Here is a 26162-nt window from a genome sequence, read left to right as displayed (position 1 = left end):
TGTGTGTGTGTGTGTGTGTGTGTGTGTGTATGAGGACGGCCGTGCCTCTCAGGCCAGTGCACTGGGTGTGTGTGTGTGTGTGTGTGTATGAGGACAGCCGTGCCTCTCAGGCCAGTGCACTGGGCATGGGTGTGTGTGTGTGTGTGTGTGTGTGTGTGTATGAGGACGGCCGTGCCTCTCAGGGCAGTGCACTGGGTGTGTGTGTGTGTGTGTGTGTGTGTGTATGAGGACGGCCGTGCCTCTCAGGGCAGTGCACTGGGCGTGTGTGTGTGTGTGTGTGTGTTGTGTGTGAGCGTATGAGGACGGCCGTGCCTCTCAGGCACTGTGCTGGGCGTGTGTGTGGCCGTGTCACATTCGGCACAGTAAGCTCACTGAGGAGTGGAGATGCGGGCGCCCCAGGAGGTGCAGCGTGCTCTCTGTTGGGAGACCAGCCGAGGGAGCAGCACACAGGACTCCCAAGACCTCCAGGAGCTGCTCCCTTGGCAAAGCCGCCCCCTGATCTGCGTGGTCTTCTGGGGACAGGCGCAGACCCCTGTGGCTGCTGTGCTGTGTGAAGGCCTCCCCAGGCAGGCTGCCACAGCCCCTCATCTGCGGGTGACCGCAATGGCGGGGCTCAGCTGTGGTTCTGCCTCAGTCACCTCTGTGGCCACCATGACCTGGGCAGGTGAGCTGGGACCAGGACGACTGGCCTCTTCCTCCCAGGGCCTGCCCTCCAGATGGGCCGACATCTGACAGGGCGAGAACATGACTCGCAACAGAGGAGGCGCCACCCTCCTGGCCTCAGGCCCAGAGCCAGGGCCTCACTGCAACAAGGCCAGGGGAGACATGGGGGTGGACACTCAGAGGAGCCACATCCGTCACACTGACCTCTGCCCAGAGCTCCCACTGAGGCCCACACCCATATAGCCTGACCATCTGCAAAACTCATGAGTCAAGTGCCAGCCCCAAGCCAACAGAGAGCCCCGACCCCAGCCCAACAGAGAGCCCCAACCCCTCACCAACATAGAGTCCTGACCCCAGCCCAACAGAGAGCCCCAACCCCTCACCAACATAGAGTCCTGACCCCAGCCCAACATAGAGCCCCGACCCCTTACCAACATAGAGCCCCGACCCCTTACCAACATAGAGCCCTGACCCCTTACCAACATAGAGCCCAGACCCCAGCCCAACATAGAGCCCAGACCCCTTACCAACAGAGAGCCCCGACCCCAGCCCAACAGAGAGCCCCAACCCCTTACCAACATAGAGCCCTGACCCCTTACCAACATAGAGCCCTGACCCCTTACCAACATAGAGCCCAGACCCCAGCCCAACATAGAGCCCAGACCCCTTACCAACAGAGAGCCCCGACCCCAGCCCAACAGAGAGCCCCAACCCCTTACCAACATAGAGCCCTGACCCCTTACCAACATAGAGCCCAGACCCCAGCCCAACATAGAGCCCCGACCCCTTACCAACATAGAGCCCTGACCCCTTACCAACATAGAGCCCAGACCCCAGCCCAACATAGAGCCCAGACCCCTTACCAACAGAGAGCCCCGACCCCAAGCCAACAGAGAGCCCCAACCCCTTACCAACATAGAGCCCCGACCCCAAGCCAACATAGAGCCCCAACCCCAGCCCAACAGAGAGCCCAGACCCCTTACCAACATAGAGCCCCAACCCCTTACCAACATAGAGCCCCAACCCCTTACCAACATAGAGCCCAGACCCCTTACCAACATAGAGCCCAGACCCCTTACCAACATAGAGCCCAGACCCCTTACCAACATAGAGCCCAGACCCCAAGCCAATAGAGAGCCCAGACCCCTTACCAACATAGAGCCCCGACCCTAAGCCAATAGAGAGCCCCGACCCCAAGCCAACAGAGACCCGACCCCAAGCCCGCAGAGAGCCGACCCTTTACTAACATAGAGCCCCGACTCCAACCCAACAGAGAGCCCTGACCCCTGTCCTCCCCAACAGTTGTTGCCAGCACCACTCTTCTTTGGTGTCCTGAGTGTGTGTCCAGGAGAGGGGCACCCTGGTGTGCTCCCTAGGACTGGGCCCCAGCCTTTCCCAGGCCTACCTCTTCTGTCCCATGGAAGGCCTTGGTGGGGGTGGACGGAGGCGGGACTACAGGCCATGTGGGTGCACAGGTGGGGACCTGCAGTCAGGATGTGACTCTTGACCTCGTCCACCCACCTGTGCTTGGCATGGTGTCGTGGGAAGCAGCCTGCAGGAGCTGTCCCCACCCCCCTGCTGGCACAGGACACCCAAGGAGGACCCTGGAGGGGGTGGCTCACGGGGCCCTCGAGTGCCTAGTGCCACGGTGAGCCTAGAGAAGAAGGGAAGTGCACCCTCCTGCACGTGCGAGTGTGTGCAAGAGGCCATGCGGTCGGCTCCAGAGGAAGGAGTGGAAGGACTGCCCTCCGGGAGCCGGGCTGGCCAGTGTGGCTCCTTGGCTGGCCCAGGAGCATAACACAGGGAAGAGGCACCACCTTCCTGCAGCTGACAGGCAGTGCCCAAGAGGGCCGGACCTGGGCCAGATGGGCCTCATGCTCTCACTCATCACAGATCTCAGCACGTTTGTTAATTGTGACCGACTGTCCCGTGGGGTCTCGCCCGCTCCCCAAGGTCACCGAGTAGCTGGAAACAGCAGCCCACGCCACGTGGCCCTGACAGGCGTCTCTAGTCTGCACCTGCTCAAGCACAGGCCTAGGAGAGCGTGCCCGCAAGCCATCCTGGGAAGCGAGCAGTGTCCGTGCTGTGCGAGTGTGAGTGTTGTGACGTGTGCCTGCGTGGGTGCTGGTACCTGTTAAAGTGAGGCCGAGTGTGGGTGCGTGTGTGAGGGACCGAGCACCTGCTTGGCTCCTGAGGACCGCTCTGCCTTGGGGACCTCTCCACCTCTCCCTGCCCTCCGTGCAGCTGGGGAAGTCAAAAGAGAGGCCTCACACTGCATGTGCTCAGCAGTGGACGTGCTAGTGGCCCTGCCCACCTTCCCTAGTCTCCGGCCGCCAGGCGTGGACACAAGGCATCTGCTGTGTCCTCGAGGCTTTGGAAAGCACCCTCTTCCTGCTTCTCTGCCCGTTGGAGGGAAGGCAGGATTGGGAGGGCACATCTATGTCTCTGCTTTTCACCTTGGTGTGGGCCTCACTGGGAGCAGCTCCCAGTCCCTGCAGCCTGTGGCCACCTAAGCACAGGTGCCAATGCCCCACAGCTCTGCTGCGCACTGCGGGACTCCAGGAAGGGCTGTGTCCAGAGGATGCGTCCCAGGCTTTTTCTTGCATTGGCCTCAGAGCCAAGGAACTGTCCTGTGGTCCTCCGTGTGGCTGGTGCTGCAGAGGCTCAGGAAGAAAGGGACTCGAGGTCTGGAGTGTGAACCTGTCCACAGCGTGGCCTATGCAGAGCAGGAGCTACCTTAAGGCCAGCCCTCCCAGCCCTCGCCCAGGGGCCGAGCCCCCAAACTCCAGGGGCCCTTGGCCTTCTTGTGCGTTGTGGCTGACCTTGGAGGTCAGAGCCCAGAGCAGAGAGCTGTGGGGAGCAGGGTGGGCGGTATAGACTGTGACTGCTGACCATGAATGGACAGCTCAGCTTGCCCCCTACACCCCAGACTGCTGCTCCCCCCTGAAATGGTGACCATTGGGTGGCGAGTGGACCTGGGGCTTCCCTTGAGGAGCTTCCCCAAGCAGGATAGCACCACAGGGCACAGCTGAGCCTCCCTTAGGGTGGCTTTCAGACCCCGGACTCTGCCACCCAGTGGAGTTGCGTCCCGGTCCCAGCTGGCACAGACCCAGCATCTCTGTGCTGCGCAGTACGTGGCGTGGGCCCTGTTTCTCCTGGCTGCATAGCCCCGGGCCCCCTCTCGGGACGGAATCACCCAGCGTCCCCAGCAAGGAGGAGCTGGGCTCCCTGCATCAAGTGGCCCCTGCTTCTGCACCCTGAGCGGTCTGCCTGACCCGGAAGAAGCCACACCGCTGCCTGCTGTGCTGTGGGCATGGCCACGGTCTCCCCAGGGTGCACATGCTGGAGGCTGGTCCCCAGGGAGGCCGTGTGGGCGGTGCTGGGATGGGGGGTGATCTGGAAGGGATCTCCAGGACCTCAGTTAGCGGTGAGTGTTGTCATGGAGAGTGAGCCTGAGCCAGGCACAGTGGCCAGGCCTGTAACCCCTGCTCCGTGGGAGGCTGAGGCAGGAGGATGGCAAATTCCAGGCCAGCCTCAGCAACTCAGTGAGGGTTTGTCTCAAAATAAAGACTAGCTCATGGATACAGCACCCTGGGTTCAGTCCCAGTCCAGAGCCAGCCTGGCCCCCAGCTCCCGTGGCTTCCTGCCGGCCTCACGCCTCTTCCCATGCCCTCCTGCAAGCCTTCACCACAGGCCTTGGCAGAGCTGCGGTGCCAAGGCACCCAGCCGCGGGGCTCTGCACAGGAAGCAGGCCTGTGTCTGGCTGCTGTCACAGCAGTGTCTTCAGGTCTGTCCGTGCTGAAGCAGGTGTCTGAGCTTCACCCTTCCCCGTGGCCGGCGAGTGCCGGGGTGGCTGGTCTGCTCCACAGGTGTGGGCACCAGGGCCCTGGGCACCCTGGGTGATGAACCTCTGTGGCGCGTTCCCGTGAGGACAGGTGTGTCCCTCCTCAGGCCCACACAGGGTGCACTGCCGGGCCACAGGCCGACTCCGAGTTTGGCATCAAGCGCCTGCCAGGCTGATTGCTGCAGTGGCTGGGCCACCCCTCTGGAGTCCTGCTGAGGAGGCAGACCATGGACCTAAGGAGATGGGCCAACCAGGCGGCCAGGCCCCTCAGGTGGCGGGCTCCTGATGTGTGCTGCGGCTCAGTTCTGTTCTCTGGTCAGCCTGTTGGCCCTGGCCCTCCCAGAGCCGGGCACTGGGGCCTCTCCTCTGGCTGCTGACGGGAGCTGGAGCATGAGGCAGCCGTGCCGCCCCCAGCAGGACTGGAGACAGCGCCTCGCACAGCCGCTTCCACACCTGGAAACAGTGGCTCAGCTCCTGGTCCTGGCGTGTGACTGGCCTCTGGGCTGCGCAGGCGTCCGGTGGCCTGTGGAAGCTGCCTCCAACCCGCAGGCCCGGGTGTGGCGGGGAAGCCTGGCAGTGACTCACGCTGCAGGGAACTCCCTAATGATGGGGAACATCTTTGCTTCTGGAGTCGGGCACAGCTTCCTCCTGAGGCTCCAGGGAGCTGCAGATGAGGCGGAGCACAGAACCCACCCAGGCAGCCAGGCCCTCCGCCGGCCTGCCCCGGAGCCTGGCGCACAAAGCCCACCCGGCTGCCCCCAGCAGCAGCCTGCTTCACGGAAGTGCGGTGGCGACGTGGAGGGGCTCCTCATGGTCCCAGACACGAGTGTGGGCCTCCACCTTGCCTCAGCCTCTGTCTGTGCTGGAAACACTCCGCCATGCCCACGTTTCCAGCCTCAGGCGTGTTTGCCTTTGAAAGACCGTCCACGATCCCTCAGAAACTCGAGAGCCGAGGTCCCCTCACAGTGTGCTGCCGCTTGTGGGCCTCGGGCACCCAGAGCGCAGTGCCCAGGTGGCGTTCCACCTGCCTCCTGGGGTGGGCAGGAAGGCCAGGGGAAGCCTGGGGTCTTTGAAGATGCTACGTCTCAGTGGCTCCCAGGAGCTGTCGTGACGTGTTTTGTGACCTGACCCAGGTGTGTCATGGAAGCCCTGCTCCTGTGGTGTCCTACGGGCCCGGCAGCATGGTGGCCCACGGAGCTCCCCGTGGGTACACGACAGGCACCACAGGCCCGCCTGGCACAGCAGGAAGTGTTCATTTCTCCTTTGTGCCCAGCACTGCAGCACCCACCTCCACACCTGCACTTTGTCTGATATTTGCCACAGGTTTGAACTGCAAAGCACACCACTGTAGCAGGCGGCCATGCCACAGGAGTCTAGTGGCACGCTGCGGTCCCTGATGTCCTCAGAGGTGACCAGGCAACAGCATCTACCCCTGGGGCTTGTGACGTGCGACATCCCTGCCTACACTGCAGTCCCATTCCCAGCATAGGCTGGCACCTCCTCAAAAGGTTCCTGGTGAAACTCCACTGTGCCACGGCTTTGGCCAGGCCCTGCAGACAGGTGGCCACACCCACGCTTCTGGGGCAGACTTGGCTGTGTTGCAAGAAGACTCACAAGTTGCTTTAAAGGTGCCAAGGAGGTGACGCCCTGGTCCCATGAAGGGGAGGTCTGCAGAGATGAGCAAAGGGGTGGCATCTGGCCACACAGGAGCCAAGGGCAGGAGCCCGTCTGACGCGCCTTGCGTGGGGCATCTGCGCACGCGGCTGGGCCCCTGGTGCTTGTTCACCAGGCTCTTGGGCTGCTGCTTCAGGGGCTGCAGCCGTGGGAGCACCGGTTTCCCGGCCCGAGAGGCGGCTGCAGGTCCGTGGTGATCCCTGAGCAGATGCGTCTGGTAGGGGATCTGAACTGGGCCTCAGGCGTCCCCAAGGCTGGGGGGGCCTGGTGCAGCTGAGAGGCTCTCAGGGCCGCTGGTGACTCACATCTCCATCCTTGGCCTCCACCCTCCGCCCACTGCTTTGCCTGGCACTGAGGGAAAAGGAGATCCTATCAATAATGCAGGGTTGGTAACAGATACACGTTTTCTTCTTTGAAAATGGAGCCTAAGCCATGCTGAGGGAGGTTGCCCATAACAGTTCACCTTGGGAACTGACTTTATTTTGGAGAAGAAAAGCCTTGGGGAGGAAAAGGGGCCTCTGTGGGGTGGACGTCGTCAGCTCGTGGTGACCAGCCCAGGTAGTGAGCCCGTCAAGGGGCTGGAGACACACCACCTGCCAGCTGCAGACCGTCCCCTGAGTGGGCCCACACCTCGTGCCAGCTGAGAACAATGCATCCTTTCACTGAGCCTCCAGAGCCTTTTGTTTTTTTAAAACATGCAAACGGCCACTGGGTAAGGTTAAAAATACCATGTGTTTTGCATTTCTGGGTCCCTGTGCAGGAGGCCCTCACAGAAAGGCTTTTCTTAATTTGCAGTCGGTCCTCTGAGCAGAGGATGGAGCCTGGCTGGCTCCAAATTCTGCCCCCAAAACCTAGGGAGGCTGGTGGGTCGTATGCAAGTGGACACGCGGGCTCCCAGGCTGGCAGTGTCACCTGCTTCCCCGCTTGGCTGCTCTGGAGGAGCACTGGGCACAGAAAGTCTTTCCTGATGGAGCTGAGTGCTGAGGGGCCACAGGCAGGGGCCAGGGTGGAAGGGGCCCAGGCACAGTGGCGTGGCTCCCTCAGCGTCGTGGTGCCCAGCTCCTTGGCCAGGCCACTGCAGGCCACACCCTGTGAGGGCCAGCCACCCCCCGGTGCCCAGAATGCTGCCCTTGACCAGCCTAGGCTGGGACGTCTGCTGCTGGGGTCTCAGCACAGGCTTCCACTCTCAAGTGACAGGACTCTTCCTGTCCTTTCTTCCAGATGGCCACCATGTCTGGGAGATGGAAGCGAAGACTGACAGAGACCTGTGCAGACCAGTAAGTACCCCTCAGTCCCCCGCCAGCAGGGCCCAACAGGCTGCGGTTCCTGTTTATTAAAATAAAGCAACTCAAACAATAAACAGAAGCAGTAATAAAACAGCAAACACTGGTGAGAACAAGTGCTACTGCATGCAAAATACCAGACACAGTTAGGACAGTAGCAGTGACCACAAGACACTAGGCTGGACGGCCTGAGGCGCCTCACGTGGGAGCCTGCTCCTGAGTCAGGTGGACAGGCTCTGAGGCTCCCAGGAGGGGCACCTCACAAGAGAATGGCGACTCGAGTCCCGCCTCCTCGTGCCCACAGCACTGTCACACCAGTGCTGTCCTGGGAGACGGGTGTTCCGAGCCTCCCACGGGGCGCCAGCCCTGCCCATATGTGCTGGCAGCCCTTGGCATGTGAGCTTGGCAGTGACTTGCCACCTCTCCAGAGAGCACCCTGGTGCTCAGCACCCTCTTGTGTTGAGCTCCACTCAGCCTGGAGAGCAGCCCTAAGCAGACTGCCCGGATCTACTCAGTGGATTTGCAGACAGGCCAGTGAAGATGCACGTGACACAGCTGTGGTCAGTGCGTGGTGTGGTGTGGTCTGTGGCTGATGTCACCAGTCCATTTCCAACCTGCGGCCACACGCGTCATCTGCCCACACCCCCCTCTTCACTGTGGGCCACAGGCACAAGGCAGTTGCCCGTGAGCGGTTACTGCTTCTCCGAGGTGCGTCTTGGGGCTGGCTTTGGTCTGCAGTTGAGGCCACCCTCCAGCTTGATGCTGGTGTGGCACCCCCAGCCCTCTGCCTTCACCCTGCACCTCTTCCTGGTCTGGTCTGAGCTGGCGTATAGACCACTGATGCTGAAAATGAGTTTTCATGCAGTTCATCAGCACCTGCCAGTGAACAGTGTGTTCTGCTGAGTCCTAGGGGAATTTGAAACACATCAGGCCCAGCAAGCAGAGTTGGAAGATGTCCAAAGGCCTCCCAAGCTCTATAGCTCACTGCCCTGGCCACTGTAGTGCCTGATGGCTTTTCCATGCCCAGGGGGCCGGGTGGGCTTGGCCTGCCTCCCGAGTGTGTAAATGGACATCAGATCATTCAGAAATGTCATTAGGTGAAGGGCTTTGTCCTCGTGGGCTGTCTCTGGACACTGGACAGCTGATGTCACTGAACAGGGACACTCGGGTGGTGTGCCTGGCAGACCTCGTCCTGGCGAGGTGCCCTGGCTGCCCATGTGCGTGGGCCCAGCTTACAGGTCACTGTGTCAGAATGATGGTCTTCCACTGCACAGCATGAACCCCTTCCTGGTGCTGATCACTCCTGGGAACCTTTCCTGGGTTGCAAAGGGAAGGTCCTCCCTGGCACAGGGGAGCCTTGTCCTGGTGATGCAGGCCCCTTTGGAGCCAGTGTCCACTCATGGGCCACCCGAGGAGCCCCTGCGGAGGAGCCAAGGGGGCAGGGTGCGCACACCTGTGTGTGCTGTGTACCCAGCTGGAGCTGCTTCCTGTCCACTGCTGAGCACCACTCTCAACAGAGCCCGTCTTTCCAAAGCAGACCCCCGGGGGTGCTGTGCCCTGCGTAGCTGGTTCTTTCCCGGGTCACCTGTCTGTCGGAGGCGTGAGCTGCAGCTGTGCCACCCAGGACGGCCCAGCCCTGCCTCCTCCCCGCCGTGGCCTGGGTAGGAAGTTTCCTTCTGGTCTCTTCTTGTCGTTCTTGTCCTCTGAGGGTGTGCTTCTTCCACCACGGACAGGAGGCCACTGCGGTCGAGCACCAGCTGTGTGCGGGCAGCAGCGCCACAGGCCCTCTCTTCTCCAAGTCCTCCTTGTGCAAATGAGACCTAGAGCAGCACCTCCTCAGCCAGGAGGCCGGACCAGGCAGGCCAGGCCGCGTGGTGCAAGAGGGCGTCCTGCTGGGCCCAAGCACATGCCCCGGCTGCCCCCCCCTTCAGGTGGCTCTGTCTCTCCCAGGTGGTCCTTGATGAGGGGACAGAGTGCCCAGGCAGAGCAGAACACACGCCTCTTGCTTCCCCCCAATGGATGAAGTTCATAAAACAGCCACCACAGTCCGCTTGGAGCCAGTGTGGGCCCCGGGGCTGAGGCCAGGCGGGGACATCCTGCCGTCCGAGGGTCCAGGCCGGCACGGCTGCTTCAGTTGTTCCTCTGTAACAGGAGAGCTGGACCAGCAGCTCGTCCTGACGCTCACGACTTATGAACACGACTCAATCAATCTTGTGACGACTGATTTTCTACGATTACTTTCCCACGAGAAGTGACGCACTGGGCTTCCTTGACCTGTCCCCGACTGTTAACCTAAACCACATGATGAGACTCAGAAGGAGGCCTGGCCTGGCCCTGCAGACCCGGCCTCCTCGGCACCTCGAGCTGCTGCAGCCCCTCAGGCTGGGACTGGGCCGGCTGCTCGCCCCACCCAGTGCCCCACCCAGAGCCCCACCCAGTGCCCCACCCACGGCCGGCTTCCTAGACCTGCCCTTGGAGGAGCACCATTTCTGTGAAAAGGTGGTGGATGTTTATTTAAGAACAAAAAATAAAGCCCAAATCACCAAACTGCCCTGTACTCCTGCCTGTGCTCTGACCTGTCCCTGGGCTGCATGCCACTCTGTGCCCTTTAGCTTGGGTGAGCTGTCCCCAAGATGGTGGCCCCAGCCAGCATGCCCCCTTCCCTGCTTCACTTGTCACATGGCAGGGGCTGTACCACCAGGAGGAAAGGTGACTCCCGCCAGTTGACAGGTGGTGGTGATCTCGTCTGAAGGTCACTGACCCTGAGTGTCAGGGCCAGCACAGCCAGAGGGTCTGCTGAAGACCCCTCGCCACCCAGAAGCAGCCTCTCTCCTTGGCAGGTGCTCACCACACACCCTGCGGGTTTCACTCTTGGGCTAGGTGCCCAGTTCCACCAGGATCACCCAGGTTCTAGACCTCCAGGAAGTCAGCCTCCTGTGGTGAGCGAGGGGTCCGGTTTGCTCCAACACACAGGCCGCGTGTGCAGAGGCCGCTGTGACTGAGGCTCTCTGGGCAGAGGGGTGGTTGTATGCTAGAAACCGTTGGTGGGACTCGAGCTGGAGTCTCAGCCGGCCGAGGAGCCGCAGGGCGGTTTGGGGCGATGCCTTTCTACTTGAGGGTCTATTGATCTGCTTCCTCTTTGCCATGTTCTCGCTAGAACTCGCTGGTGGTCGAGATCCCACCTTTCCGCAACCAGAGAATAAGCAGCCCCGTCCAAGTCAGTTTCTACGTCTGCAACGGGAAGAGAAAGCGAAGCCAGTACCAGCACTTCACCTACCTTCCTGCCCACGGTAACGCTGCCTTTCTGACCTTAAGTGCCGAGCATGAGCAGAGGGGGTGCTTTGTCTAAAAGACGCTGTGAGAGGATGTTGCTGTGCAGACGTGGGCTGTGTGGACATGTTCGGCCATGTGTATCTGTGAGCAGGACAAGTCACTGTCCCTGCAGAGGCCAGGAGAGCTGCGGTGGGGCTCCTTGGTCACTGGCGCATTCTGGGACAATGCTGCTCATTTTGCATATCTCTTGGAACACACGACGGGAAGGCAGGGCTCTTCGGCTCTCAGAGGCTGAGGTGGTCTTGGGGATGCACACCCTCAGATCCATAAGGGGGGACAGCAGAGAGGTGCAGCCACTTGGTAGGGGACTTCAGAAGCAAACCCTCTGCTCCACACGAGGCCAGCACGTGAGGCAGCTGCAAGGAGCTAAGCGGTCCTGTGCTCCTGTGGCGCTCCCCGTGGCTCGTCCCGCTGCCCAGTGGCATCTCCCAGTGGCAGGAGGCTTCCCCAGTTAGTGCCTCTGCCCAGTCTGACTGTCCCTTCATGCACGTGGGCTGTGTGGACATGTTCGGCCATGTGTATCAAATCAGCTTATCTTCTCGACATCTTAGGGTGCTATCTTAGCAAAAAAAAAAAAAAAAAAAAACTCACTGTTTGTCATCTCACTCCCTAAACTAGTAGAAAAGAAAGGTGTGACCCAGGATAGCCTGGGACTTTCTGTGTGGCCCAAGTCGCTGCTCGGGCTGCCTGGGTGTGTTCAGAGAGCACAAACTCATCCTCAGGTGTATCGTATTTCGGGGTAAACATCCTTTTATATTGTTGCTTTTTAAAAGAAAAGCCTTAGAGATTCGTATAATTTCAGAGGGAAGTTGTATGCTAGAAACTATCTGCAAATGCAGCCACATTGTGATCTTAGTAAGATCCAGATTACTTTGAAGGTTTCAGTTCCCTCTAAATGTGAGAGGCCCAGAATGTCCCAGTTGGTACTAATCTGGTGGCATTCATAGTGCCAGTCCCAGAAGTGCCGCTTGGGCTTGGTGACGTGTGGTTGCGTTGCCAGGCAGGAGCACGGTGCTGCAGGTCTGTGCTGATCTCCACCATGGCGGCGGCTCCTCCGCCCCACTTCACACATCTGGACCCATCTTGGGCAACGCGTGATAGAGCACACAACAGAAAGCAGTCTGTTTGTGAAAGTGTAGTGATTGTGTCCTAATTAAACTTCAGGCATGGTTGACCAAAAATTGAATATTTTAAGGAAAATATGGGCCTCTCCAGGAGAATAGACAACGGTGGCAGCGTAGAACAAGCCTGTTCCCCTCCTGCGTGCGGGTGCTGCAGGAGCTGTTGGAGCACAGAGAGGCCCTCCCACAGCACAGGCCTGGGGCACAGTGCGAGCCCCCCACGGAGGCCCAGGAGCTCCACAGCCGAACCTCACAGGGTGGGCTGCCCCAGCTCAGCCGGCCGAGGCCCCACCCATGTGCCCCCTGCTCCGCCTCTCACGCTCCACGCTGACATCCCACAGGCCTCCTGCCATGGCCTGCCCTGCCCACGGCCTGTCCCAAGGCCCCTCTGCAGCAAATTCCTCCACCACTGGCTCCTGGCCCCTCTTCAGCCTCCTCCGCCCTACTCTCCTGGACATTTGCCTCCCATACTGTGGAGCCCCCAGGTAGCCTTTGGCCCCAGCCTGGTCTCAGGGGCTCTGACAGGGTTCCCGCACCGTCAGACTGTCAGCCACTTTAGAGAGCCTCGGTCCCCAGCAGCGCCCAGTGCCTGGTGTGGCTGGCTGTCATCTGTGCTTCTTGAACTAATAAACGAGCAGATGGAGAACTGGAGCCCCTGTGTCCAGCGTCCTGTCTACCGTCTCAGGCCTCCAGCCGCTGTGGGGCTGGGCGGGGGCCTTGGAGGGTGGCCTTGCCCTGGCACTGGTGCTGGGGTCCCACCCGGGCCTTAGGCTAGGGCTGCTCGCGCTCTGCCCCGCTGGCAGCTGCAAACTCGAGGCTCATCCTGCGCAGGACGAGGCTCTGCCGCAGGCAGTCGAGGCTTTGGCTGGGAGGTGCCCACTGACCCGGAGGCGCTTGGCCCTGACCCTCTGCTGCCGATGCTGTCTGGTCCCCACGGGCCTCCCGTCCACTGCTCTCCTAGTCTCTGCTAACAGGCAGTTCTTCCTCCAGCCACAGAACGTGCTGTGGAGGGGTGTGAGGCACGGACACACGTCCCTTCACACCCCGTGAGGTTCGTCCCCACGCAGTGTGTGGAGGGCATCTCCAGTTTCCCTTTTAAGGTCAGGACACGAGAGTGTGCCCTCGGGGCTGCGTCAGACACCGCCTGTCTCTCCCACTCTCCATGAGCCCTGATGGAGAGCTGTGTCCCTGTGGGGAGGATGGTAAAGGGAGCTGTGTCCTTTGGGGAGGACGGGGCAGCCCGGGGCCACCAGCTTCTGCTCAGTTCGAGCCGACGTCTTCTCTGGAGACTCGGCCGCAGAGGAAAGCCCAGCAGCTCTTTGCCCGCCTGCACAGCTGCTGGCCTTGCTGGTCTCTTGACTGAGCCGCTGCCCACTGCCATCGAGGTGGGCCCGGAAGGACAGCCGGCCCCCTCGCCCTCTGTGGGGCCAGCGTGTAGCGGAGGAGTTCCACGCCAATGTGAGACGCCAGGAGGGGAATGTGCCCAGCCGGCTGGAGTCCCTGCCCTCAGCCCAGGCCTCCCTGGGATGGCCATCGAGCGCAGGTGGCAAAACACGGGCGCAGCCGGAGAGGGCTGCGAGCTCGCGTGGGCACGAAGCGGCTTCCCGAGTCCTCCAACGTCACTGCTTCTGTGTGGCTGAAAGGAAAGTGCGCTCCTTCTGTCCAGTGGTGATTGCCGGGATGACCCACAGGATGGACGGGCAGGTGTGGCCATGGGTCTGTGCTGCTGTTCCAACTCTCCAGTCGGAAGCAGAGAGGACACCAGAGCTGCAATCTCAAGGCAGAGGGACATCTCTGGTGGCTCCCACACGGGCATCCACATGGGCCTGGCTCCAGCTGGAGTGTCCTGCCATGGTCCAGGGGCAGAGTACTTGTTTAAAATGAGAAATAAATAGCAGCATCGTGGATCTTTGAGACTGTTCCTCCCACCTGAAAGCGTGGTACTCGTTTGCTGGAAAGTGCCGCGAGGGACAGCCCCTCCACCTGGGCTCCCACGTGCAGCTAGGCACCCACCTCCGCCCCCAGGAGCGCCTGCCTCTGGGCCCCTGTCCTCTGCCTTTGTCGGGGGCCCTCTGTGTGGCCAGAACTCCAAGGAAACAGGCAGCCCTGCAGAGGGTCTCCTGGTGACCGGGCACGCGTGTGACTGTGGGGCGGAGAAACAACCGCGACAGAGGAGCCCAGTCGGTGCAGCCACCAGGGAAGACAGGCTCTGGACCTCAGGCTCCTCACCCCCGGGCTCCAGCGCTCCCTGTGGAGGCTGGACCTGAGCGCACTGGAGGATTGAGCCCCATTCCTGACCTGCGTGGTCACTAACAAGCCTCTGGTCCTGGAGGGGACCTGAGGCTAGAGCTGGTTCTGCCTTGGGGGAGAAGAAATCCGTTTCCTGGGTTTCCTGTCTGCCTTCTTCAATCAGAAATGACAGTGGTGCCAGGGGGAGTCGGCAGGGTGGCTGGGGTGGGCTACGCAGCCAGGTGCTACACCCTTTCTGCTCTCCCAGTGAGGGCCACTGGGGCTGCGAGCTGTCACGGACACCAGGCTGCTGCCCACCAGCTGCCCAGCGCCAGTTCCGGGGCTTGTCTTTGCCAGTGCCACCCAGACGGCAGTTGGCCGAGTCAGGGGGCTGGCTGAGGCCACCTGCTTCATGTGGTGATGAAGACCGGGCTGGGAGGAGCCGCCTGCGCCTGCCTGGGGCTCAGCCTGGGACGTGCTGGGGCCCTGGCCACTGTGGGGAGGGATCGGGGTGAGGGCAAAGCTGGCTCGGCAGTGCCTAGCAGGCAGACGGGCCCACCACACACCCTCTCGGCCCCAGGTCCCTTCAGAGCCGTCTGGTCTCACCTTTCCACTGAGCTTTCCCATGTGTCTCCCAAGTCCACTGCAAGTCAGTCCGACCCAGACAAGTCCCCCCATGAAATCAGGATTGACGCTTGTGACTTCCACTACGCGTCCAGCTCCCCTGGGAGGAGGTGAGGTCTTCACTGCCCTTGGCCGCCTCTCGGTCTGTGCACTGCCAGGCACCTTGGACCCTTGGTGCCAGACACAGCCCCTGGCTCCTCGCCCTCACCTGGGCCTGGAGTGAGTGACCTCCGGCCTTGACGGTGGCTGGCCTGCAGATACTCCAACCTCCACACAAATGCCTTCCTGGCATCAAAACCTTTCACAGCTGGGCAGCCACTGGGCACGAGTTGGGTCATGCATGTGGGGATCAAGCCAGGCCCTCCTCAGACCTGCTGGACTGGGCCTCCAGACCCTTGTTACCCAGCCTCTTCTCTGAGACAAAGCCATGTGCTCTGTGACTCCCGGGTGACAGCTGCCTCTTTGCTCGACAGCCAGCCCCATGGCCTCCAGGCCTGGAGCCCACTTGTCAAGCTTTGGAGACAGACCTATCTGCCCAGAGCGTCGAGGCCCCTCTGTGCTGACCTGGCTGCTCCCAGGACGCCTCGGGGCAGGGGTTATCCAGGCAGCCCTGGGATGCCCTCCCATCCGCCTAGGGCCCATGCAGCCCATGTGAACTGCAGCACCAGAACCCGTGGCCATTCTGGTGTCAGCATGGCCACCTCCTCTGTGAGGGACCAGAGGTTGTAGAGGACATGCCACCAGGCCCGGGCCTCCCCTTCATTGCTGAACCCACTTGATAAGTGACACGGGCCCTCTGCCCACATTCCCCGTCTCCTGGGCAGTGTGTGACCACGTGCCCAGGAGTGTTGATTCTGGGAACCCAGGTGTCCCAGCCTTGTCCTCTGAAAGCAGAAAACCTTCCCCAGGAGGCATCCCCAGGCCCTGTGGGTGATGATGCCCTCGACTCCCAAAGGCCTTGGGGTCAGCCGTGTGCTCTGGGGCCACCATGCTCAGGAGTGGGCTGGTCCTGTGGACACTCCGGAACATTCTTGCTGAGCCAGCTCGGCCCTGTGGGAGCTGAGCCTCCATGGCCTGCGCAGCCTGACCCAGCTTTCCATGCCCCAGGGGAAGAGGGTCCCTGCCTCCCTCCCCACACTCCCAGGGCTCTGGCCCCTTCTCGCCTATGGAGGGCTCTCCCAGGAGGCCCCGGTGTTAGAAGGAGGTCAGGCCTGCCCAGCAGCACAGGCATGGACATGGTGACCACCTCGGAAGTGCAGATGACTGCTCGCACACCTGGCTAGCACCTTGCATTCTAGACTGGGGAGATGCCTGAGGGCGGAGAACTGCCCGGAGAAACTGAGGACCCGAGGGAGGTTGCTGGCAGGAGCCATGGAGTGCACTGAGTGGGGACAGCTGGGACAGGGAGGCTAGGGCCCTTGCGGAGCAGGCCAGCGAGTGAAGGGTGGGGATGTGGACCACCAAATACAAGCAGGGTGAGCCACTGCCGACCAGACTCCCGAGCAGGGTGGACTCCCAGGGAGGGAGGGTGGGCAGGGGTCTCCACCTGCCACCCCACGCCCAGACGGCAGCCTGCCTCCCAGACAGGTCCCAGGTGGCCAGCAGAGCCAGGCCGCCTGCCGATCCTTATCCTCGGGCCCCGTCTCAGGCTCTGGGCCCACGCTGCCTGGAAGCCAGCCCCCGGGGGGGGGCGCCTCACGTCCGGGAGCAGGGTGCAGCTCTCCAACTCCTGGGCGAGGCCGAGCCTGTGTATTTTGGCTGGTGTGGTCTGCTCCGACCGTCCTCTGCCGTGGGTCTAACTAGGATTGTCAGATCGCTGTTTGGCAGCAGCTCCTCCACACCTGTGACCGTGGGCTGGCACCCACACACCACAGAACACTGCCCCTCATTCTGGGCCTGGGCTGGGCCTGGCTCCCTCACCTCGACTGACGCTTGGTGATGTGGCGAGTCTCTGAGCCCTCTCTGCTGCTGGGCCTGGGCAGGATCGGGGAGACCAGGGAGTTCAGCCATAGGCTTGTGTGTGCACAGTTGGGACATGAACTTCCCCATGACCCCAGAGCTGGACCTTCCTCAACACCCTGGGAGCCGCCTCCGCCGGGAAGAGCAGCCATGTTCCCCGCGGAGGAGAGACGAACTCGGCACCGCAGAACCCAGCTCCCTGTGCAGGCAGCCTGCCTGGGAGCGCCGACACCTCGGCTGCAGGGAGTGTGACCTGGTGTGTCAGTCAAGGCTGGGCCTCGCTCGCTGTTCATGGGTGTTTGGGCTCGATGTCCTGCAGCCAACCGGAGCAGTCTGGTCTTGTCTTCTGGGGCTTGGCCTTTGAATGGCCCTGTGGGTTCTGCACCACAGAACCTCTGTGGTGGGAGACCCAGCTGAGACACTCATGGCCACTTGGAATGTGGGCGTACAGCAAGGGGACTAAGGGGGACTCGAGGGGACAGTGCCTTCCTGTGCACAGCACACCCAGGCAGGCCTCAGCCACCTTGTCACTCATTCCAAGCCTGGGGCTTAAACAGGGCATGTGACACTCAGCCCTGGAGCTATGGGGTCCTAGACAGGACGCCACTGCGCCCTCGCAGGGCAGATTCCTGAGGACAGCAGTGTGTCCTCTCTGTGCTGCTGGCCTGGGAGACAAGGGCCACCTGCAGGACAGCCATCGGCACTCCACCAACGAACAGCCCTGTCTCTAATACAGTCTCTGTGGGGTGGGCTTTAATGCCCATGGGAAGCCCCCTCTAGCTCCCAGGGTCCTGCGTTTGTCCGCCTTCTCCAGGGGGGTCTGGGAGTGGGTGCTGACGCCAACCAGTCTCTAGGGGAGGGGCACGTTCCTCTTCACTCCCACTGCCTTGGCAGGTCTGGGAAACTGAGGGCGGGACGGAACAAGCCGAGAGGTGGCCTGGTGGTGCCCGGGGGCCTGGGGCCCTGGCTCTGCAGGCAGCCCCACACAGCACCACGCGTGCTTCAGCATAGCGGGCCCGAGGGCAGGCTGGTGAGAGCGCTGTCCCCCATGGCATCTGCAGGGCGGCCTCTCTGCATCCGGGCTGTCTGCCAGGGTCAGATGCCGGGCCTCCCGGGTGGGTGGTAAGGAGGTGGAACAATTGTCCACGAAGCGTTGCTCACTAGAGTCCAGCCTCTCACATTTATTTAGAGATAGCTTAATTTTCCAAATAAAACACTAGGATTTGCTAGGTGCTGGCACTCAGTGGAGCCAACCCCAAACTGGTGTTTCCAAGGGGAAGGTGGATTTGCCTGCACAGAGCCCCCAATGTGTCCTGGGGGGCTGAGGGGCAGAGCCCTCTGAAGCGCCTCCCTGAACTGCCCTGCAGCGGGAACCAAGGGATGGTACAGCTCCGTGCACACAGAGGGAGGCTGTGCACCATCCGGACATGAGGGGACAGCAGGAAAGGGGCCCAAAGTCACGTGCACAACCCTGCAAGAGGCCCAGCCCCAAGCCCCTGCCCGGGGGAGGAGCTCAGGGAAGACAGCCTGGGGTTCAGGTGGCACCTGAACTTCCCTGGGAAGTCACCCACCCTTGCCAGTGGCCCGCTGCAGGGGCCCTGGCCACTGACTCTTTCGTAGACAGGACTCTTGGGGTTCAAAGCCAAACTGGGAGTCTGAGCCTTCATTTCTGCTCCTGGGTCCCATTAGGGGTCCTCCAGCCCCCCATTCTGTCACCTGTTAAAATGGGTGTTTGTGGACCGTCACCCCCACCCCAGGCCAGGCAGGAGGAGACCTGGGCTGGGCTGGGCAGGTCTAGCTGCTTCCAGGGTACTTTCTGGGTGACTGCAGGAGGGCCTATGGCCAAGCGGGCGGGCAGGAGCTCTGTCCACCCCAGGCCCAGCCCGGCCACCAGGAACATGTTCGCACTTGCTCCAGGGTGGTATGGCAGGGCTCAGTCTGAGAGCCCCAAGGGCACATGGACCCAGCAGGGCAGCCAAGGGAGACCACACGGGGATGCTTGCTGGGCCTGGGGAACACAGCTGCTCGGTGCCAGCCCCGGCTCTGCCTGGCCCGAGGGCCCAGCCACTGACAACAGGACTAGGAGGTGGACTCACTGGGGGGCACCCTGCCCACGGGCTCAGGAATGTTTCAGAATGCCCTTTGGCCCATAGGGGCTGCCAGGGGGCCAGGAAGGGCACCTCTCATGACACTGTCACCTGCCACTGAAGCCATCCCAGGCTAGGGTGGGAGGGATCAGGGCTCCAGCTCTGAGCTTCCCTGGGAGAGCCCTGTAGCTGCAGAACACTGGCCAGAGGCAGGACTTGAGTGCCACACGAGAGCCATGACAGGCAGGCTGGGGACCCAAGCTGAGAGATTCCTCGCACAGTGCTCAGCTGTGCCCATGGCACTTGGCTGTGTGGAGTCCAAGGGCTTTGTGGCCGCAGACACCAAGAGCCCGGCTTCTCCGTGAGCACGCCTAGTGAGCAATGGCCACTTCAGGACCCGCATCCCTCTTTCACGCCTCCACTCTCTGTGATGAATCCAGGTCACAAACTCGCCACCAGGCAATGTGGTATTCCTCGGGGTGGCTGGTCTCGCCTGCTGAGTCAGGCCACACTGGATCCCAGGACCACAACCCCACAGCCCAGTGGGCCGGAGCCTGCAGGAGCACAGCACTGGTCAGTGAGGATACTCCCTCCACGTGGATCAGCAGAGGACGGGCAGGACCAGACTCCGGGGCTTCCGCGCAAGACATGTTCTTTCCAATGGGAAACAGGAGGCACCTTCCTATGTGGCTCTGGCCTTCTCAGAAGCCCACCTGTGGACAGCAGCACCTTGCAAGGACACTTAGCCTGCAGGCCTCTTCAGTTCTGCTGGGAAGACCTGACCTCGTGGCTGTCCACCCAAGCCGCCTCCCCTGGGTGCAAGGGACTGATGGCCCTCCTCCGGCACCACCCCACTGCTTCCCTTGGGAACGTGGGACCTCAGAAGGGTAGCCTGGGGGAGACGCCGGTAGCAGCCCAAAGAGCAAAGGCCCAGGCACCAGAACTTTCCAAGATGAGGCTCCCCTGTAGGCATTGCCCCAGATGCTGGGAAACTGCTCCAGCTGCAGTGCCCAGTGGGCACCACGACGCAGCCAGGCTGAGAGAGGTGGAGGGCACGTGGCTCCCAGCCAGGGCGGGGCCTCACCAGCTACAGGGGGCAGGCATGCTGGGCCCGCGGGCAGCCCGTCTGGCGGCACCCACTCAAAGCTCGGCTGGAAGGCACCTCTCGTGACATGGTTCCAAGCCTCTGCCCATCTCTCCTCAGCGTGAGGGCACGCCACAGCCCCAGAGAGCAGCAGGGACCACTGGGTAAGTGCAGGGCTGGAGGGGGGAGCCTGTGGCTTCCAGCCCTGTGCTTAGGAGGGAGGAAGGCAACATGGGCCCAGCCCAAGACCTCCTTCCCTGTGCACTCTGCAGCCTCAGAGCCAGAGGCCTGGAGTCCCTGCACCACCGCCGGGTGCCCAGACGGCCCAGTCACCACGAGGCTTCTCCAGCAAGAACCCAGGCACTTGGAGAGAGGCAGGAGTTAGCGCCCGGCCGCAGGCCTCCTAAACAGGCATGAACAACAGCTCGAAGGGCCTGGGGGCGGCACCCTGCCTACTCCCCGCCTGGCCTCTCTGGCCCCTGGTGGCTGGCCCAGGTCCAGCCTCTGCTTGCTGTCCCTGTCCCTGTGTGGCAGATGAATCACGTCTGCCAGCTTTCACGGGGCAGCTGTGTTGGGCTCCACCATCGTGTCCTCCAGGGCAGTCGGCAGAGCTTTCCCAGGCAAGGAGGGCTGGGGGCACCTGGCTCAGAGCACAGTGCAGCGGACAGGACCCAGAAGGGCACTAACGTAGCCTTCCAGACACACCATTTTAGGATCCTGAGCTCTGGGAGTCGCCAGTGTAGAATTGGACCTTGGCCGTGGACGCTGGCCTTTCTCAGGGGCGTCTTAAACGGCTGGCTGCTCGTTCACCTGGCCTTTCAAGTGACAGCATGTCCCTTCCAGGCCAGCGTCTGTTCTCAGAGCTGGCTGGGCCGCACTCTGCCTCCCAGGTGCCTCTCTGGGCCTGACTTCCTCCCACCGCACGCCGGGGCTGGATTCACAACATCTTTAACCACTGGAGCGATTCTGGCTGGGGCAGTTCCTGAGAGGCAGCCTCCCCTGCGGAACCGCGGGGAGGGAGGTGGGCTCTGAGATGAGGTTGTGCCCTGTGTCCACCTGCCTCGCATGGGCTTCGGGGTTCCAGACGGCTAGGACCCTCGCAGCTCCTCAGGCCACGGCTGGGATCACGAGTGTGACTTCCCAGTGCCCAGTGCTGTTCTCCCAAGCACAGGGACGTGTCCTCAGGGCAGGTGCCGCAGGCCCTCCCTCACACACAGCCGTCCTGGGACCTGCACAGGAGCAGGCCTGGGGAGAGGGCCGTGGCCGTGGCCTCAGACCCTCCCAGGGAAAGCTCCTGGCCCGCGGTGTCACACAGCACCCCACACCCAGTGCCTCCCTCAGCTGTGGCTCTAGGAGCAGCCAGTGTCCGCCCGCCGTCGGGGCTGGGAGCATGGCTCCCGACGTCCATGTGAGAAGCTGATGGATCCCTGAGGAGGTTCGTCCGCCTCCCACCCTGGGGAGCCACGGAGCAGGGCTGCACCACGCCCGGCCTCAGGCTGAGACTGAGAGGGCTCCTTCCAGGGCGGCCAGGCCCGCTCCCCAGCCCAGGCACTACCGGGCCTTGCTGTCCAGGGCCATCTTGGCCGTCAGCTCGGGATTCCAGGTCACGGCCACGGAACAGCCTCGCCACAGGCGACGTGGGCCCTGCAGGGAGGCACCAACAGCCCCCTGACTCCCGGGGGCATGGCTAGGGGCTGGCTCCTGCTGTCGTCCTCTGACTGACCCACTGCTCTGCATATGGCCCGTCACCCTGTCACAGTGCGGCTGGTGGCAGCTCTCTGAGGGACTCCAGTGTGGTGCCACCTGACTTCCAGGGCCTCGTGGGCCATGTCCTTAGGAAAGGAAAGAGAACCCCTGCTGCTGGGTGGCACAGGCAGCGGGCTGCCTGGGGCAGGTGAGCCACGGCCTCTCCTGGAAGGTCGTGGTCCACTGGGGTGTCCACTGGGCCAATGGACAAGTCCGGCCCTCCCTGCCCTCTCAGAGGCTGCCCTCGGCCCACTCCCAGGTTAGGCCCAGGAGCACCCTGGGCGCAGGTCTGGAATCCCTGGGCTCGGGTGGAGAGCGGAGGCCCTGAGGGACATCTGCAGCCTCAGTGGGGCGAGGCCTGCCATGCGGGAGGATAGCACCAGGGCTGCAGCAGGGTCCAGGAAGGCCGAGGAGGTCGCCCCCGCTGCGTTGCCTTCTGCACTCAGCCCTGCCTGAGTCCAGGGCCGCAGAGCCCACACCTGCCCTCGGAGCACAAGAGGGTGCTTTAAGGATCTGAAGCCCTGGGGCTGGGGGCTCAGGGTAGCACCCCCGCCTGGCATGTGTGAGGCACGGGGTTCGAGTCTCAGCACCACATTAAAATAAATAAAGGTCTATCAACCACTGAAAAATAAAAATATTTAAAAAAGACCTGAAGGAATGAGGATGGGCACGAGGAAGCTAGCCACCACCTCCAGGGCTGGAGGCAGAGCCACGGCACCCGGGAGCCTCGTGCAGAGCCACGGGGCCTGTGGCAGGGCCACCCTCAGCAAGATGCTCCTGCCGGGAAGTCCGTCTGCGTGGCTCATAGCTGTGGTGCAGACTGCCCGCCATGGTGCAGAGCAGGTGCATGTTCTCGCTGGCTCAAAACCGTGGTCACAAGTTTTCTCTCAAAATGCAGGTGTGCTTCCATTTGTGGAGGAAGCCGGTCCGCCTGCGGGGCACGTGTGCTCTGCTTGGTGCCCGGAGCCTGTCTCAAGGGCTGGCACCCAGGCCTGCAGGTGGCGGGGGCGGGGAGCCTCAGTTGCCGACCCTCTGCCAGAGCCACGTGCGCAGCCTGTGAAGAGGCGAGAGGTGGCGGGCGCCCCAGGACTGTGCCTCGGGAGCCATGGCCCTACTCACTGAAGCGCACTCCTGCTGGTCGCTGGCAGAGTAAGCTGGCCATCTAGACAGCTCTTCTGAATGGCAGAAGAGGGGAGGCCAGTAGACTGCAGCCGTGACAAGAGGGGAGGGCAGAGCAGGCCCTGCTGGGTCTGCCTGGTGCCCTTCTCTGCCCGCGTGCCACCCGCATCCCACCCGACTGTGCTGCGGAAGTGGAGGCACACAGCACCAGGGAAGACCTGGCTCCCGCACTGGCCGTGGCCGGGACTGGGGCCCAGCCCCAGAGGCCACGTCTTTCCTGCACCACAGCCTCTGTGGGCCTAGAGAGCCCGCAGCTCTGGATCTGGGGCAGAGCGGCCTGTCTCCTGCTAGCCAGCCGTCTGCACTTCCCGCACAGGAGCGGAGATGGGAGGCAGCTTTCCCGCTCACGCTGACTGCGTTGTTTTTAAAAGTGACTCATAGCCACTCCTGCAGCAGATGGATGTGGTGCCTCCCCACCAGTAACGGCTGCGTCCAAGGCCAGGCTCCCGCTCCTTCAGGGGACGCGTCTTGGCGTCCATCCGGCAGGGGCAGTGCAGTAGTGCCTCGAGTTGAAGTTTTCACTTTGATTGCTCCAAATCCTCTGGCCTTTGGGCCCCAAACTTCTACTGCAGTTTGCAAATGGGTTTTTATAGCACGTTAGAGCTGGGGCAGATTCCAAGGAAAACAGTCCCGGTCCTCAGTATTGGAACCAGCTGCGACTCTCCCAGCCGCTGACTCACTGGGCTCTTTAATTGGGTGGGAGAAGCTGTCGGACACGGGGCTCAGTCAAGACGCTGTTTGTTTTCACGGGTGTCCTGGCCGCAGCCCTCCTGGCCGTACCCATCTGCAGCCTGTGTTCATCTGACTTTTTCTTCCTCCTCACAGTTCCAGTTATAAAAACAGAGCCCACGGATGACTACGAGCCCACCCTGACCTGTGGAGCAGTGGGCCAGGGGCTAGGTCCCCTCCCACGGCCATGCTACAGCCAGCAGCTCACAGTGCCACCCGACCCTGGCTCCTGCCCTGTGGGGGGCTTTGCCCCCTGTGCCCAGAGGAGCAACCTGATGCCCACGCCTCCCAGCGCAAGCCCGAAGCTCCATGACCTTTCCTCTGCTGCCTACTCCAAGGGTCTTGCCAGCCCAGGCCACAGCCACCTTGGACTCCAGCCACTGGCTGCAGAGGACCCCACCCTTCGGGAAGTGCCGAGACCCCTGGCCATGCAGCCCGGCTCGCCTGAGCAGCCCCCTCCTGCCCTGCTGCAGCCGCAGGTGAGTCCACTTCTGAGCAGTAGCTGTCCTCTCGGTCGCCAGCAAGCTCTGTGTCCCAGCAGCCCCTCTTCTCCACCTCCGTCCGCTGCCCACGGGCCACCCTGTTTGCAGCCCTCAGCCCACCCTCCCACCATGGGCCACCAGCAGCACCAACTGCCAAAGGGTCGAAGGAGCGAGGCTCCCACCGCGAGACCACAGTCACTGCCAGAGGTGCGGGAGGACAGTGCTCGTAATTTGGCCCCTATTCCTGTAATGGTCAAGCGAGAACCTGAAGAATTGGACCAGTTGTACCTGGACGACGGTAAGTGCCCGTGCCGGTGCAGGTGTGCGCTCCACCCGGTGCCCCAGCCTGAGTTTGTGCAGGAAGGCGGGCTGTGCCACCAGGCTGTCGCAGAGGAGCGCCCTTGGACGGTGTGGCCTGGAGACAGTGGCCTGGGCAGTGCTGGCGGGGGTGTCTGCTCCAGTCATCTCGGGGGCCCTACCCCTACCAGGGCCAATTAACTGGGGACCACCAGATTCATGACAAAAACTGAGAAAAGAGTCACCGGCCCACACTCAGGAAGTCCCAGCTTGTAAGGCCTCCCTTGGGACCACGTCCACTCAGGTCCTCCTGGCTCCGGTGTCTGGGAGGTTCCTTAAAGGACAGTCTTTAAATACCGCCTAGCAGTGCACCTTCTAGCCAGGGCGCCCACCAGCTCCGTGATTGCGGTTGTACTCTGGGCAGCCACATGGAACAAGCTAGATGACATGGTGTAGTGGATGGGCACAGGAGTGAGCTACAGGTGACTGCTCTGGACACGGTGTGTCTAGGCTGTCTGCAGAGCAGGACTGCTGGCAGAGATCTCGGGTTCTGACGTCTTTCCGTGGTGATGAGGAGATCTCTTGCTCTTCTGTGGACTGTCTTTGGCGAGTCACAAGGAGCTCCAGGTCACATAACTGCTGTGGCAGCTGGTCTGGTGAACGGAGCCGGGGACCTGCTGGTTGGTAGTTCCTGGTGTTGTCCCTGAAGGCATCTGAGCTCTGACTGAGGCACGGTCAGTTTTCCCAGGTGTGGATCGTCTTCTAGATCAGCACGCAAAGCCACCCACCTGGAGCAGGGCCGGGCCTCCTCCTTCCTCCACCACTCAGGCAGGGCCGTGACAGCCAGGATGTGTTCCTCCCAGGCCAGGCCAGGGCCTGGCCACCTCCCATGCAGCTCAGAGCTGGGTCCAGCTGGCTTCTACACGGCAGTGGCCATTCTGCATGGGCACAGCCCCCTACTCTCAGGTCTGGGAGCATCCAGGGTCCGTGGCAGCCTCTGTGATCTGGTGGGCAAGGCCCTTGTGCCAGGGTCTCAAAGGCCTCTGCTGAGAACTCCTGCAGGCTCCTGACTCATGGCCGTGAGCTTCTTGAGGACAATGCATGCAAATCATGGGCTCGCGGGGTTTTAGCCCTGGTCTATGGTGTATGTGGTGGTTGTGTCTGTGTGCAGCAGGGCCCTCTCTGTCCACCTTCTCTGTCCATGACAGCTGGTTAGAGGCATTCCTCCCTGGTCTCTGCTTCTTTTCACGTCTGTGTCTTAGGGCCAGGGCTCTGGAGAGTGGACACTGCTGTGCCGGTGTCAGGAAGGTTTCCGCTAGTGTGTGCATCGCTCCTTCCCCATTCCCCCTTGGGCCTGTCACGGTGGCGCAGCAGCCTGTCTGCCTAGGTGGGCGGCCTGGCCCAAGTGGGCTTCTGACTCTGCCCCTCACTGTACACTGCCCAGGCCGCGCGGGTGTTGCCTGCTGAGCTCTGTGGCCGGCAGGGGCAGTGCAGCTGGCCAACCCTGGGCTCCACATCTGGGCAGTGCCCTTTGGCCCAGAGACAGGAAGCGGGCCTTGGCCAGGTTTCCTGCAGTGCTAGAGGTCACAGCTGCCCACGTCAGATGCGGCTGTTGTGAGTGTGAGATGTGGGGCAGGTGAGCCGCGCTGGGAGGAGCAGGTGCTCTTTCCGGGAAGTCAGCAGGGCAGGACGCAGCGCTGGGCTGTGCACAGGGAGCGCCGCCGCCGGGAGGGGGCCGGGAGCGGGCCGGGAGCGCCGTCGCTTTGGCATGTGTTTTGTTGAGTTTCACCCTAACTCCCGAGAGGACCAGAGGCGTTTCCGACCTCTA

At 62.2% G+C, this 26162-nt stretch overlaps 1 protein-coding gene across 5 annotated transcripts in view; it reads left to right on the top strand.

Annotated features, from left to right (window-relative positions):
* The window catches only part of Nfatc1 (nuclear factor of activated T cells 1), a 102923-nt gene that overhangs the window by 50531 nt on the left and 26230 nt on the right, over positions 1-26162 (top strand). For 2 of the 5 annotated variants that reach the window (XM_027935281.2, XM_027935282.2), the window contains exons 7-9: positions 7403-7458; positions 10622-10754; positions 23652-24335. In XM_027935281.2, coding sequence (XP_027791082.2) covers positions 7403-7458; positions 10622-10754; positions 23652-24335 — 873 coding nt within the window. The remainder of the gene's footprint in view (positions 1-7402; positions 7459-10621; positions 10755-23651; positions 24336-26162) is intronic. The other 3 variants (XM_027935283.3, XM_027935285.3, XM_071602590.1) reach the window with 3 other exon arrangements.

The sequence above is a fragment of the Marmota flaviventris genome, chromosome 16, assembly GCF_047511675.1.
Source record: "Marmota flaviventris isolate mMarFla1 chromosome 16, mMarFla1.hap1, whole genome shotgun sequence".
NCBI classification, from domain to species: domain Eukaryota; kingdom Metazoa; phylum Chordata; class Mammalia; order Rodentia; family Sciuridae; genus Marmota; species Marmota flaviventris.
The sequence above is the reverse complement of the archived record's forward strand: the minus strand, read 5'-3'. Positions and strand labels throughout refer to the sequence as shown.